At 41.7% G+C, this 15,897-nt stretch overlaps 1 protein-coding gene across 28 annotated transcripts in view; it reads left to right on the forward strand.

The window, feature by feature from the left end:
- FNBP1 (formin binding protein 1) overlaps positions 1–15,897 on the forward strand; it is a 97,570-nt gene that overhangs the window by 22,300 nt on the left and 59,373 nt on the right. For 18 of the 28 annotated variants that reach the window (XM_048056933.2, XM_048056870.2, XM_013198667.3 and 15 more), the window contains exons 1-4: positions 5,324–5,449; positions 8,089–8,204; positions 12,110–12,166; positions 14,666–14,813. In XM_048056933.2, coding sequence (XP_047912890.1) covers positions 5,339–5,449; positions 8,089–8,204; positions 12,110–12,166; positions 14,666–14,813 — 432 coding nt within the window. In that variant the 5' untranslated portion in view covers positions 5,324–5,338. Of the gene's footprint in view, positions 1–1,217; positions 1,521–5,309; positions 5,450–8,088; positions 8,205–12,109; positions 12,167–14,665; positions 14,814–15,897 lie in introns of those variants that run through there. The other 10 variants (XM_048056864.2, XM_048056886.2, XM_048056897.2 and 7 more) reach the window with 9 other exon arrangements.

Consider the following 15,897-nt stretch of genomic DNA (forward strand, 5'->3'; position numbering starts at 1 on the left):
CTGGCAGCTCAGCGCTCTGCTGTTCAGCACGGGCACCTGGCAGCCACGGCAGCGGCTGTACTCGTGCAGGGAGGCTGCCTCCTGTGACCCGTGTGTCAGGTTCTCCAGGGGCCCCCGTAAGAGGTGTCAAAGTGGGTCACGATGCGAAGGGTCGGGCTGCGCTCCAGTGAGCGGCCAAGCAGGCGGAGGTGTCTTGTTGCCCGTCTGACACCCAGGGCTGCCTCTCTGCGAGCCGCTCTCCCTCCCCTCGCTGCTTGCAGACCTTGCCAGGTCTTGTTTGGCCCTGGGGCTGGCTCATGGTCCCTGTTCCCTGCTGCGGTGCTCTGGTGCTGTGAATCACTTCTCTAAAAGCCAGTTGAAAGCTCTGCTGGTACAGCGACGAGCTCCGCGTGGCGGTGGGTGGGGGACGTACCCGCACAGCTTTCCTGCAGGTGGGTCTGGTTGGCAGATGGCACAGCTTAACCTGCTCCCTGTGCACCCTGATGGTCTTGTTGTGCTCCTGGACCTGGCCCGGCTCAGCGGGACCACGATTTTCCTTGTGCTGGCCCCTGGGCTGTAGGCTCGGTGGCTTTTTCTGAAGTACCTCTTGTACGTCTTCAGTCAAATCTCTGTTAGGGGATGGCCGAAACCTGCACGTGAGACAGCATTTCTGCTTAATTGGCAGGAGGGGTCACTCTTGAGTTTGTGGAAGGTGTTTTTTGGGGTGGGGATGTGTGTGGTTGGTCTCAGGAGCAATTAGAGGGATGCTCCGTTGCCACCCTTTGCACAGGGCCCTGCTGGGGCAAGATTATTTTAAACGCCAAATTAAACCTGCCACAAGCATTGCAATTTACCTTGCTTTCCAGCTTCAGCAAAGTGCTGAAAATTGAAAGCGTCTCAAGGCTGAAAGGCAGACTGCTTAATTCCTAATGTTAATATTGGACAATTAGAGGTGAATTTATCTAGCAACATAGGATATTTCAACGTAAACCATAATCTGTTTCCACTCTTGATTTGTGGGATTTTTTCCCTACAAGTTTGAGGCGCACTCAGTTGTCTAAAAATGCAGCACAGAATTTTGTTTGTATTTTTTTTTTTGTCTAGATCAAGTTCTGAGGAGAATCAGAAGAGAGAAAAGAATAAAAACCTTTTTGGTCTTTATGGAAAATGAGTTAAGGGAGGGAGATTAAGAGGAAATGGAGGTGGAGAGAGCAGATTGGATTTTTCTGGGCTGCTTACCGTATATTTCAGGTGGAAATATGTCTGTTTAAGGTGGAAGGTCAGGAAGAACTTAATACTTAGAGGTTAAAGTGAAACGAAGTGTGGATGAAGAGGAAATCAGAAGGAAAAATGTGATCATAAATGGTTTTATCAGTGCGAACCGGATATACTAATGTAATCCTTCCATTACCCACGTAAAGCAGCCGGTAAAGCCACAGCACCACTTCAATGTCAACCAAAAAGAGATGTTCTCCCCTTCTCGTCGGTTTGTCTTCCCTGGTGCTCTTAGTCCTCCTTATTTGTGCTGCTCGAAGCCAAAGGTCAGTGTCCAGTACTGTTTTAAATGCCTGACGTGGATCAACACAGATGTTTGTTTAGTTGTTGTTAGCTGAGGATTTCACTGCCGAGAGCTGACAAGTTCTGTGTGGGACGTGGTCTCTCGCCGGCAGTGGCTGAGCCAACAAATGCTGAAGTGCTTTCGCATTTTCTGCTCCTCTCTGCTCTCTTGAAGGCTCTTGCACCGGTAGTTTGTACTTCATGTTTGTTTTTTGTTTGTTTTGCATTATTAATTTGCCTGAAGACTGCTACGTTTGCATGTAGCTTTATTGTAGGTCTGAGAACCTGTGTATCTGAACTCTGTCGTATTCTGCTAGCACTACATAGTGCCATATGGGACTTAACTGAGCTTGTGCAGGGCTCATCAGTCTTTTTTTTTTTTAATTTGAAGTTTTTGAAATGGACTTAAAAAAAAGAAAGTAAATTAGAATTTGAATACTGTAATGTTCTTGATTTTTAATTCCTTTTTTCTATAGAAATGGACGTTTCCTCTTTTTAAATGAGTGGGGGAGGGGAAGGTATGAACCAGAGAAGAAAAATAATAATAATAATAAAATAACATTCAATTCCCCTATTCTAATATACATTGTTATGAGAGTGGATTCTGGAGTAAACAGAATGGAATTCCCTGGAGAGTGAGAGAGTAGAAAGTCTTAAATATTTTTAGCATTTAATAATCATGGTTCTCTTATTATGTTGCAGGATTTAGTAATATAGGAGGATTATGCTAAATATAAAGGCTTTGTTTCTCTGTTACTAGCATCTGAATTTGCAGCATTCAAATTCACCACTTGGCTTTGTTTTGGTGTTCCTAACTCCTGGCTCCTGCGCTGCTACCTGTGGAAGCAGCAGGAAGAATGGCAGCTAAGCCTGGTTACATCGCCACCTAAACCTAACCTGAGCAGGTTTGAACAGATGACATAATGATGAAAATTGCAGAATTTATTGGCAAAGTCTCCTAGAATCATAGAATCACAGAATGGTTTGGCTTGGAAGGGACCTTAAAGCCCACCCAGTTCCAGCCTCCAGCCCCATCCAGCCTGGCCCTGGGCACTGCCAGGGATGGGGCACCTCCAGCTCCTCTGGGCAGCCTGGGCCAGGGCCTCACCACCCTTGGAGTAAAGGTTTTCCTCCTGTAAAGATTTTCCTCCTTATATCTAAACCTACCTAAACCTACTGTCTTCTAGCTTAAAGCCATCCCCCTTGTCCTATCACCACACCCCCGATACAGAGTACCTCCCCAGCTCTCCTGCAGCCCCCTTTGGGTTTGTTGGTGACAAATGAAGGTCTCGTCCCTTCCTGGATTTGAATGAGCCCTGAGCTGAATGATTTCACAATAGATGAAAGCGCTCTTGAAAGAATTAGGAATATCTTACTGACCTGATCCCTGAAGACCACATGAATAACGTTATTGCTCAATAACTGGTTGTACTCCATGTTTTGTGGCTTAGGAATGGAGAGAGGGTTTTTTAATGGCTAACTTTCTTCTTCCCAAAATACTTTGCTTTGTTGGGGAATGTGACTTCAGGAGAATAGTTGAGAAGTGAGGGAATTTGACAGCTTAAAGTAGCAGTTAAAACAAGGAAAAGCAAATAGCAGGACCATTTCCATTTTAAGCATTGTCAGTGTAAAAAGCCTGCAGCTGAGTTACAGAAAGTATGCGTGAGCATGAGGTTATTTGGGTAAAAATACTGGGAGGGAATTAATGGAAACAGAAACAAAGTCAGAAACACTTTGCCTTAGGAATGAAATTCTCAAAGCCCTCTGGGTATTTGGATGCCCAGTTCCCATTCAGCTTAGCGATGAAGCTCTTTCCTCTTTTGAGTTTACGTTTTTATCTAGCTGCTCAAGAAGATGTTGAGCGCTGAACAGATGCGAAGACGCAGTTTGTTTGTGGCAGCTCGCAGAGGCTGTGCTGTCCGCCCACGTGGAGCCGGGTGGGTCAGCTCGCGTGCTCAGCTCCCCGGCGCTCGGCGGAGGCTCACTGTTTGTGCTGGCGCGCGGCACCATCGGTGGGAGCTGCTGGGGTCCAACGGAGGAACAAGTCCCAGCTGTGTGAGCGCTCTCATGATGTGCGCGTCCTGACCATCCTTCAGGACTCTGTCTCCTTTAGCGAGCTGTTGGTACCACAGGGAGTAAGCATGGGGATTTGAAAATGAAGGAGGATGTGATTTGGCCCACTGGAAGGCTGAAGGACAGATGGTAACATGGGGGCTGCGGCCACACGCACCTCGTTTGTCACTGTGGTGTTTTGCTCAGGCGCGTTTCTATATGCAAACAGGCCTCTGAGTCAGAGGAAAGTAGCTAACAGTTCTAGAAAACATTTGGGTTTACAGAAAACAGGCGCTAAGTGCCCTTCTGTCCCCCCGCCCTGTGGTCTGGTGGGAGCTGAGCAGCACGCCATGCTTCTCATCTTGTTTTCTCACCTTTTCTCGAAGAGTGCTAAGGCCTTGTGGAATGTATTGTTTTCTAACGCCCTCTGAGTGGGAGGGTGAGAAGACTGCAAAAAGGAACAGAGAAGGATGTGCAGGTTGAAATGAAGAGCTGAAGCAGCAGTTCATCGAGGTATCTGAGCCAACTTCCAGCTGCTGAGCACCCCCGTGGAGCCGTAGCATAGATGCTTTCCCAGCCGCCAGCTTCTCCTAGGCTTTCAGTGGGACCTTGATACCTTTATTGAGCTCCGTGTTTGGAAACCCTCACCAAGTTTTGCTGTTGGAGTACAAGAAGCTGCTTACACCTGGTGCTACAAGTGCTTAAGTTAGCCCAAGTGCTAGCTGACCTACTGCTGGCTCTGACCTCTTCATGATACCTTTTTTACTGGAATTACTTGTTTTAAGTGCTTGTTTTATGCAATATAATGATTCTGGAGTTCAGTGAAAACTGAGATGAAATGTGGTACTGAAGTACTGGGAGTCTTTTGAAGAAAATTATTCACTTTTTTCCCTTCCCAACCTACTTACGGGAAATGTCTTTATGGGAAGCAGTCTATTATGGAGAAGGGTGAAGACTTCATTGTTTATGATACTGAAACTAGACCAAATTTTCTACGGAATAGTTGAGGTTTTTTAACTTTTCAGATTCCAAGTAGTAATGCATTTTTGTAACAAACTTTGGAAATACTAAATGCCTTTTAAATCTTTAAAATTGTTAATTTCTTAAAGGCATGTTATTGTTGATGATTACTGTAAAAAAATCTCCTTTTAGAAATTGTGGTTTTGTACTGACTGCACGTACTGGCGATCTGGGAATTCTGTAAATTAAAGGTTGCACTTTGATGACCAAAGCATTCTGTGTACCTTCATTTGTTGTTACACTTCATTAGCTTTAATGTAGAGCCTTTCCCTACCCTCAGCTTGCTGAGCAGATGCAGGACATGAGGAGGGCATGCATGTTGTAGGCCCCTCTGGCTGCATTCTTTCTTCTGAAATCTCATTCTCTCAATTTTACTGACTTTATTTCATCCTTAAGGAGCACAGAAAAGAACTGAAGGTGGGCCACATGACCCCAGTATAACACATTGTTGCAGGGCGTTGGCAGTTCAGTGAAATGACACTCGGGCCAAAACTGTTCAATGCCCGGAAAAGGACAGAAACTCTATCTTTAGCAAAATCTACAGAAAGGAGCTAAATTTCACCTTGCCTGATAGCAGAGGTTAGTGCTCATCGTTTCGTCTGGTCACGGTTCTTCTAGTTACCACTCAGTGCAGGACACAAGTTTCTTTCCTCACTTTATAAATAGAAAGTTAGCATCTTCTCACGGTGTATCAGACAGCAGCAGCACGGTGTGTTTGCCTCTGCACAGCATGGAGTTCTCTTTCTCCAGACGTGACATAGCGAGGCCACTGAAACAGCCCAACAGATTGATCCAAAGGACCACAGAGCAGTCCGTGTTAGCTTCTTGGAGTCATCTTCAGGTTTTTTTCCTACTTTAAAGGGTGCTCTGAGAAACAGAGCCTGGGGGGGGGGAGGAGGGTGGTGGTGGTGGAAGAGGCTTGTACTGCTGGTGATTTTTGTTCAGAAAATAACAAGCCACTACCAAGATTGCTTTTCCAGGGTGTCTTTCCGTGCACTTAGCACAGTTTGAATTCTCTCAAAGGGCACGATCCTCCTCAAAGGGCATTCTTTCCTAATGGGAAGCTATGACCTTTCCTCTTGGGTAGGGTTACAGTAAGATGCAAGCTAGTTTCTTGCTAGCAGTACAGCACATCTGAGAAGAGTGGTCTGATTTGCTTACAGGGGGTTAGTGCATGGATTTCCCTAGCTGAGACTTCCCTTTTCAAAGCTGGGAGTGTGTGTGAATATATGTAAACTTGTGGGTAATGGACTGCCTTGCCGGTATTTATTTTATATGCATGTGTTTATGTTAAATAATGTAAATTGTCGAAGAGCAGAGCGTGGGATAGCTATATGGCCTCTTTATCAGAACCCTTACAAAGGCCATGTTTGCAGTACTTTCTCGACGCCAGCATAGTCTGAGAGATTTAGAGATTTAGAGGTTGTATATTGGGAAGTGAGCAGGAGGTGTCTTTGTGCTGCGTGGTCCTCCAGCACTGCGGGGAGCCCCGCGGGCCGAGGAAAGGTCTGTGTGTTACGCCAGCATCGCTGTGCTCTCCCTGGCTGTGCAGTCTGTATGCAAATAACTGCCGGCACAGTACATGCCTTTGCTTTCTGCAGAATACAGACATCCTCTTTTTGAGTGCATGATGTGACTTTGCTTTAAGGGTGACTTATTTTGCTGGATATCGGAGTTTTATTCTATGCAGTTTGAGTCCTTTTTTTTAGTTGCCTTTAACCATTTTTTCCATAGCTTCTGGAGCACAGGTCTCAGGGAATCATAGGAGTTCTTTGCTATTTTGGTATTGTACACTGTTGCCCTTTGCTGTTTCCCCCTGCCCTGTGACTCTTTCGTTGTCTAAAACTGACATTGTTTAAACTGAAGCCTAGTCTGCTTTGGCTGATTGGTTTAAAATAGTCCCTTATGCTAAACCAGAGCAACCGTGCAGCTACCCAGAGCCGATGTGTCCAGCTCCGTGCATTTTACCTGCTGTTTTAACTGGTTTCGTGATAGTTCTGCAAGTTTTCTTCCTGTAAGGCATTTCTGACTTCTTCCCTTCAAAATACACTTAAGACACTTTCATTAGCAAGTAGCAGCTTCTGTGTGCGGTTGTCTTATTCAGTACTGGAAGAATCTTTCCTGATACGATCTCATTTTCTGTCCGAACCGGAAACGCTGCTGCGCACAAAGTGGTATTTGCTTAAAAGCAGCAGAGTCAGAAACGAGGCTCTGTAGTAGGCTTGTTATTTTTTCGCTTTGTGCATCTAAGGAAGTGGGTTTATAGTGCCTTGATAACGCTTGATGATAGCCCTACAAACTGGTAATCACAAGACAGATAGAAAGCAGCATCGCTTCTGTCAGAAGCTTTAATTATGGCAGCTAAGCATTTGACCTAAATCTCTTGGTGTATAGGTATTTTTGGAAAACATTGCAAATCTAACTTCTGTACCACAGATGTACAAAATCTATTCTTTGCTTTCCACGTAATACAGAATGGAACCTGATGCCAAGTCATTCAGGCTGATATTAAAGAGCTCGTTTACATTGCATTTTGGTAGGGATAAGTATGCTGTATATCAAGATATCAAGTTTGCTTAAAACATAGTTTTAAAGTGTTGTAGAAACAGGGACTTTTGAAATGCTACATGGAATCGATGGCTATGGAATTTGAGTGCAGTTGAAGTAACTAAATTTAAAAAAAATAAAAGTAATTTCAGGTTAACTCTGTATATACTGATAAGTTGGCTTGGATAATTCATTTGGATTTAGAGTTGCTTAATTTCTCTTGGCATTTGCAAATCCCAAACTGACTTGTGGAATGTTCTTGATTGAAAAAAACTTTATTGAAAACATGTGTGACTGTGTTTTTGAGGGCAGTGATATTTGAAGAACAAAGTAGCATCTGTATATAAAAGTAGATAGACAAGAAGAATTACTGTAAACATAGCTAATGTAATTTTGTGGCATCATTTGCTAGCAGGTCTTCTATTTTTGAACAAATCATGAGGCTGTAGGGGGAAGTAACTTCTATTCTGTAGAAAGCTTTAGCTGTTCTAAGTGGTATTTTAAATTCTTAGCACTGACAAAGGCTGAATACAAATTATTTTTCAGGCTAATATTAGAATTATTAATTAGGAGTAGGCCTCAAATTCATGGAACTCCTATTAACTCTTAGAGTACAATAAAATTCTGGCAAGAGTTTTCTTATCATTTGTCTTGGTATGTCTTGGTATTAGAAAATTGTGTTTAGTTAAATTGCCAGAATTTTATGAAATGGAAGTGATTCAGAATGAAGAATGAAGAGCATTACTGACTTGGCCTCATGTTAAAATATAGATTTCTGTTGGTTTAAAAAACCTGTGTTGCTACAAAAATGTCTAACTGTGGTAATGGAAAATATTAATAACACTTTGTAGTGATACGTACTTTGGAAATTATTTTTAGTTATTCCTATGTTCAATGAGACTAAACTTTTTTTTTTTTTTTTCTTCATTGCAGGACCAGTTTGACAATTTAGAAAAACACACACAATGGGGTATTGATGTTCTGGAAAAATACATCAAGTTTGTAAAAGAAAGAACAGAGATTGAACTCAGCTATGCAAAGCAGCTTAGGTAAGTTGATATGCAAAGTTCTGGACTGTGAGTTGCATCTGTTCAGCGCCTGTAATCATCTGTAAGTTCATGTTACAGTGGTGGTAATTTGTATAGCTTATAATGATTGCTTTTAGATGGAGAATAGCTTTAGTTTAAAGAATGGAAAGCTAAAATTAATTTAACATGCTGGTTTTTATCTCTGCTAAACATCATATGCTTTGTAAAAGTAAGGTTATTTAGGTGACTGAATAGCACACTAGGGCTTACTCATGATTTACTCATGGTTAATGGCTCAGGCTTTGGGGTAGCATTGTAATGTTTTCCATGAAATTAGGACTGCAGAGGAATTCTGAAAGTTTTAAGAATTCAGCACAATAATGACAATTTGTTACAGGACAAAGTTTAGTGTTTCTTTTCATAAGAAAAGAACTCTACAACCTCTCGTTGAACTGGTGTTGAAGAAACTGCAGGTCAGAAAGTCAGTCTCCGCACATGGAAATTTAGTCTACAGTCATATTGCAGCCTAAGGTTTGGATTTTGACACTTTTAGAGTCTTGCCAGTGTTGCAATGTGTCTCGAACAGAGCAGAGGTCCTGTGAGAATATATCTTAAGCAGCTAAATTACTGGAAATTCCTGCTAGGTGTTTTCTGGGTTGACCGTCAGGATACGAGTATAAACGAACAAGACTCAGAGAACCAATTCCTTGAGGTCAGACCCAGTGTGAATGGAGAAGAGGGAGGAGGGAAGGGGTGTGAAGAACCATCCCACAATGGGTAGCTCTTACCCTTTTCCCCAGAAGGGCAGAAGAGATGAGAGGTGAACAAGGGTTAGTGGGGAGCACAGCACACAGCCCAGCTGTTGTGGAGAGAGGCTATGGTGCAACCTAGTTGGCAGCCGCTAGTGCCCAGGGTAATTAAGTGGAAGGGGTGAAGGGAATGGAAGCTAACTAGGGAGGGAAGTACAGGAGTAATGCTTCCCAACCCCTCCAGTAAATCCATCTCCTTTTTCACCCTGCATGATTATAATGCATATTAGAATCTCCTCCCATCTTCCTGGTATTTATAGAGATTGAGATCTGCACTTGTAGTTGATCTGTATATACCTAAAGCAAAATGTCTATTAAAAAGAAAAAAAAAAAACTAGCTCAGATTTTTTGATGCTTTAGTTAGAATGGCTTTGGCCTATTATTTGCTAGAGGCTGGTACCTGATAAAGCCCTGCCTTCATGGTTATGTGCTTTCTCAGGGGAATGCCACAAGGATTCCCCAGGGTTTCTGCTATATAGACAAGCAGGAAATAGAAAATATAAGTTGTGCAGGAACAAATTGCTCACATCCTATGGAGATGAGAAGAGATTGAGTTACAGAGGCAAAGTGAGGTGGAAGAGAGGATGAGTAGACTGGGAAACCCCAGCAGGATTACCTGTGTGAGCAAGTCTGTGTTGCAAAGAATCACACCCTTGACCCACTGAATTTCTTTGGATGATGAATTTTAGGCATAAAGAGCATAATCATGAAAATAAATGAACAAACAAAATGTTAAGGGAAAGTGGGAGATGGTCGGAGAGAAGGCTATCCAAAGCTATTAGTCTGAGAATCACGAACCTCTGATGGATAATTGTGTGAAAGAATAAGGTGTCAAAAGTGAAAATGAGGGAGCAGAGAAATAAGCTAGAAAGGCATAAAAATGATGCAGAGTGAAAGGCAAACAGAAACATGAATTGGAGACAGGTGCACAGGCTAGCGCAGAATCATTTTAGAATTGCTATTTTATTGCTGATCTTTGTTTTTATGCATTAGTTGCTTTTTTAATTGCTGTTAGATTTGCAGGTGTCATTGCTTTACAAGCTTGAACCTGAGAAGTGCCAATATTTTGCTCCTGACACTGCATAATTGCATGCTGAATTTCAACATGTGAGAGTCAGATTGGCTCTTACTGGATGAAGTATCACTTCTGGATTCTGTATCACTTCTGTTTTTTGTGGGCATCATGGTTAAAACCCTACGTACTTTTTTTGATTAACAAAGAGGAGATAGAAATCAAAGAACCCAGTTAAATATGATGTACATTTTTATAAGTGCATTATAAGGATTAGCAACTGGGTTAAACATTTTATTATTTTCTATGTACCTTATTATATTATTTTCTAAATCCTTTTTCTGTGAAAGCATACTTTCTGCTGTTGTTTTACCCTAACCCAGTAGCATTTCTGTACCTTTAGAGCTTCAGTAGACTGTGGTTTTGTATGTCAGAATTACCTGGGCAGTATGATAGTGCAGGATGTCCGTCCTGAGTATGAAAATACCTTATTAGTTTAGTCTTTAACGTGTTCCCTTCTGTTTTTTTTCTTTCCTCTTTAAGAAGGTGTGTGGAGGCATTCCTTCTACACTTAATCAGGCAGAACAGTTTGCATAATTCTTGCTGTGCTGATATTTGGTTGAAACTGCTGTGTGCAGAACTAGAGAAAAGTTCATTGTTTCAGAGCATCCTCTTTTCAGAGAAAGCAGAGACTGGAATGGAGATGCTTATCTGGGGGCCTCCCAGGAGGGATACTTACATTTTGAGGAACATATGGCTGTCCAAGTCTGCCAGGGCTCTGGCTAGTACTCTGTTGGTGCTGATGCTACTTAATTCCTTAGGGAAAACAAAATGAGTAAGAAAAGTGAGGCAAGAGGCTCTGCTGTCTCCCAGTTTGCAGTAAAAACAGCACACGACAGGGATTGGGTTACGCCTACTTGAAAAGAAACTGCTTTTTCAGAGAGAAAAGACTTAATTCTGTGAATTATCCAAAAAATTAGCATGGATAGGCCAATGAATTTTAGTAGTTCCTCTGTCAACGACTGCATCAGTACCACTCAAATGTTACTTAGAATCAGTGAAAAACAATCTGTAAAATTAACACAACTGTTTTCTATTTAACTGTAGGGTAACAGAGGCTGCAGGAAGGCATAGAGTAACAAGGCTGAGTTTACAATGCAGGACATCCCAGTGCTGCAGCCCTGAAAAGGTTTTAATTGCTAAGCAAAATTTGTCAGCTCCCTGGTTTGCATCATGTATGGTGTTATATTTTTGCTACAGTCCAAATATGCAACATCATTCTGAGTTTTAAGCATCAGCGAGGTGCACTGGGTGGTGGACAGCACACGATCAGTAAATCTTAGATTTGCTGCTGGCGAGGGGTTTGCAGTTATCTTTTTCAGGAAAAATGAAAGCTATAGAATAAGTCAGATGTGCTAACCAAGTTAGGTTCAGCTTCCTTGCTCAAGATACGATCACTGCAGAAGGATATCAATATTTTAAAATGAAATCATTAGTTGCGTATGTAGTAATGAGATGTAATCATCTGTGCTAATTGGAATAATCAAATTTCACATTTCTGCCAGCAGCAGTTAACAATCATGGAACAATCCCCTTTGTATCATCTCAGTGCAGCTTCCCATAGCTTTACCAGGATAGTTTTTCTTCCTTGGAAGCATCCTGCAAAAGACAGGCAAACTTGCTGGGTCAGTCATCTCCTGCAGCAAATCGCACTTCAGTGAGCTGCCTGCCTTTGTGTGTGGAATAGCACCTTCTACTGGGGGGACTTCTTACAGCTTCTCTGTGTGTCTGAGGACCAGGAAAAGAGCTGTAAAAGGTTCTCTCAGGTGAAGGGGATGTGCATCAGCAGAACCAGAACTCAAGCGTATTGTGTATTGACTTTATGATTTTAATTTATGAACTTCTTGGGTTCAGAGCCTGTTAATTCATTGCAGTTACGCAGATGGAAGCACAATGGGGCCCCTTCTTTTGTGATCATACTTCTGATAAGGTAGTTACCTAGCCAGCGCAAATAAAAACTGAAGTGCCACTGTGTGCATGCAAAGACTATCCACTTAGTTTAAAGGGGATTTAAAATTTAACTTTGTATATGCTTTTAATTTTAGGAACCTTTCGAAGAAATATCAACCCAAAAAGAACTCCAAAGAAGAGGAAGAGTACAGGTATGTTCATGATCTACTGCTGGGTAAGCATTCATTGACAGAGGAAGGGGAGCTAGTTAGGTTACCTACCAGGATTTGGCTTCTAAACCAAAAACTTACATTGAACTCTAGAGAAGAGAGAGATCATATGTTCAGAAGCAGGCTTATATGTATTCTGGGTATTAGAAGCCTGGCTTTTTTTCTCTGGGTCTTTTTTAATGTACTTTAAAATCTTCAAGCCAGACTATACAGTCCTGGTCCTTTGAAGTGAATGACCAAACTCTAATTACCTTCAGCAGGAACAGAAGCAGTTGTTAATTTTAGCATGAAACTTGAGCAGTCCATGCAAGTATTAAATTACTCTAATGGACTGACGAGGCAGTCTAGTATGTTACTAAAGAGATCATGTTGTAGCTCCACAGGAGAAATCAGGGTCTCTTGAAGAGTAAGGTAGAGAGATGTAGCTTGTAACAGGCAGTGTCCTGGAGCGGATCGACATGTGACTTGCTGCTGTTGAAGGATGTTACACTGCCTCAGGTACCTGCTGTTCGTTTAGTTATTCAGACTGTGTCTCCCTGGTGGCAGGGGACTGACGTAGCGTTTGCAGATAGCGACTGCAGTCTCAAAGCACAGGTCCTTCACTCAGTGACACTGAAAATGCATATGAAAGGTTGTAAACCACGTCAAAAAAAACAAACAAACACAGAACACAACACATTCCTGCCCTTGCTGAGATCAAAGATATTATTAAGGAGCGCTTTCTAGAGGAGAAGCTTTCCAATGGACAAGCTATAAGCCAGAGTTGTAACCTTTTCTGTGGAGCACTCTGACTTTTTTTTCTGAAATTACTTAAACTTCAGTGTTTTGTAATGCATCAGCTTTGAGCAAAGGCACTATAAAAGATTCTGATCCTGCAGCCTTAAATTGCAGGAGGCTGCTCTGCTTCAGAGTTGAACCATTGACCTTGAAATTTGAAACGTTTCAAAGGAGTTTGGATTCAGGTCCAACTGTACAATTATACTGATTTAAATTCTTGGGTCAGGACCCCCCTCCCCAGCTGGCTTGTACAGCTATTCTAGTGGTTTGTATTAACCAAGATAACAGCCTTTTCATTTTGTTTTTGATTGAATTTTAGTAACGCTGTTTGGGAATCACTTATTGATGCCATTGTTTCCTGAAACATTGATATTTACACAAGGAAGCTTATGTTACCAGCATGCTGGCTGTGTTGGTCTGTACCTGGGGTTAGGAAGAAATGTGTCTTTGGGTAGCTGTACCATAAATGGGTATTTTTAGTTTACTGCAACCTTTTTGACACATCTTCCTTTGCTGGAAAAGCATATTGGAGCTAAGTAGCTCATGCGATGTGACACAGAAGACTCTGTGTATCCTTTGCCCTTTTAAATGTAGTGTCCCCCTGTCTTTCACATCTGGGGAGTTGTCATGTGACCTTTGGATGCCTTGGACGCTGCATTGAAACAGCCTGTCTAAAAATGATGCATTTTCAAGTTTATTATCAGTCTGTAGTTCTGTGGTTGGATCCCCTGGCTTTTGCAACTGGGATGTCTCTTGAGGTACCGCAGCTTGACTGTGAATGTGGCTACTTTTATTGGTTTGGGTCTCTTCTTTTTTTCCCCACTGTTTTTTCTCCAATGCCTTTCACCCACATTCATACCACTCCACTCTATTTCCTCTAAATCTCCCTCCTTTCGCTTTGGGTTTTTGCCTGAAGGTGATGTTATTTGTGCAAACTGCTACCATTTAATAGTAATAGTTTTTCTAGCGTGCGCAATTGCAGCGCTTCAAAGCAGCGTTCTTCCAGCTGACCAGTACAAGCAGGGGAATTTAAATGCAGCTCTGTTGGCTCAGTGCTGAATATGCTAGTGACATCATCTGCTGTTTTTGAAATTGTGTGCACAGATGTTCACTTCTTCCTTTTAATAATATGTGGAATGTTGTATTGGAGATTAATATGAAACGTAAACCTTGCAATGGAAGGGACTAAAATATATGGTTTGACAATAAACACCTGGTTAGTAAATTCACTGCCTTTTGGAAAACTTTGTAAGTTACAGCTAATCTAAATCCAACTAACATTTTGAAAAGTTTTTTTTTCTGCGCAGTGTTAGCCAAAGGTTGGTTGGTTGGATTTTGCCAGGTAGAGTTCACTGACTCTGTGCCCTGAATTGTAGGACTTGAAAGAGTGTAACTAGAAAATGTTTGGTGAGTAAAGATTACAACAGTGAAGTCCCAGAGCAGTACTGATAAAAACACTTGGCTTTCTGAAAGTGTTGTATTCTAAGAGCCAATGTCAAACTGTCGAAATGAAGATAAATTTATCAGACCGTCAGTGTGCGTGATCGGTTTCCTTTTGAGGAAATTTTCAAGTGAACCTGTGCCAATCTGTATTCAGTCTCGTGCAGCAATAGTAAATGCTTAAGAAGGGTACAACCTCCCTTTGCCATGTGTATTTCTGAAAACAAAGGGACTAAAAGCAAAATGCATTTTTGTCCTCTGCAGGTACACATCAACTAAAGCCTTCCTAGCCACTTTAAATGAAATGAATGACTATGCCGGACAGCATGAGGTCATTTCAGAAAACATGACCTCTCTTATCACTGGAGAGTTAACACGCTATGTGCAGGAGCTGAAACAAGAGAGGAAATCGGTAACTGAATGTTTTTTATTATTCACAATTAATTGCTAATTAAGACAGATAATTAGTGGTAGTGAAGTTCAATGTTAAGCAAAATTAACATGCAGTTAATAAACACAAGCTTTGCTAATGAACCAAGCATTAAAAAAGTGGGTTACATGCCCTGGCCAAGGCACTGAACCGTTTGAATCAAATGTTATAAAACCAGACAGCTATGCCTTCAGGAGAATGCCTGCTAAATAAGGTCAGAAACCCATCTGTGCTCAAGGCTCTGTTAGCCAAAAGCTTGTTTAGGGAAGAGTCAAGCAGCACCACATAAAGCATGAAATAAACAGAGAAGCTGTATTACTGAAACTTTTATAAAGAAATATTATTACGAACTTGATTCACATTTTCCTGCTTCTCAGCCAGATCTGGTCAACAAAACTCTTTCAGAAAATATTTGTAATGAGGGGTGTGGGGTCTGCTTTGTTTTGTGATGTTGAGGAATATTTTTTCAACCTGTTGTCTTTCAAGATTGCTAAAATTAGGATTTTGTTAATACTGTATTTTAACTGATAGCAGGCACGCAGGTTCCTCAACTACAGGAAATGTTGAAAGCTGATTAATTTGCATGTCACCAACTCTGAAAGGCGTATACTTGATGTGTTTGTTTCTTTCCCCTGCCTTGAAATCTTTTATCCCTGGAATGAGTGGGCATAAGATACTGTTTCTAAGGATTGTTGTTAAAAATATTTATAAACAATGTATGAAATGGCTAAGCAAAGCGCAACGAGGCAAGGGAGCATCAGGCCGCATACTTCACTTCCAGATGGCAGCCAAACTGTTGGTCCATTATGGAAAGTGCAAAGTACTCTTGTTAGTCCAGCAAAACTTAAGCATTTATAAATAGCCCCACTAAACGTTAAGCCTGTGTTAAAGTGCTTTGCAAGATCAGACTCCTGAATATTATTGTATTTTCCTAAGTGTAGTATGAGAATAGTAAGCCTGTCAACAGCGGATGTGAACATACGGACACACCTTTCATTTGCAGAATGGTGTGTAATCTTTCAGAGACACATTATTTGGCCAGCAGCATGGAAATGTGTTTTGCATA

Source organism: Anser cygnoides, chromosome 20 (genome assembly GCF_040182565.1).
Source record: "Anser cygnoides isolate HZ-2024a breed goose chromosome 20, Taihu_goose_T2T_genome, whole genome shotgun sequence".
NCBI lineage: Eukaryota > Metazoa > Chordata > Aves > Anseriformes > Anatidae > Anser > Anser cygnoides.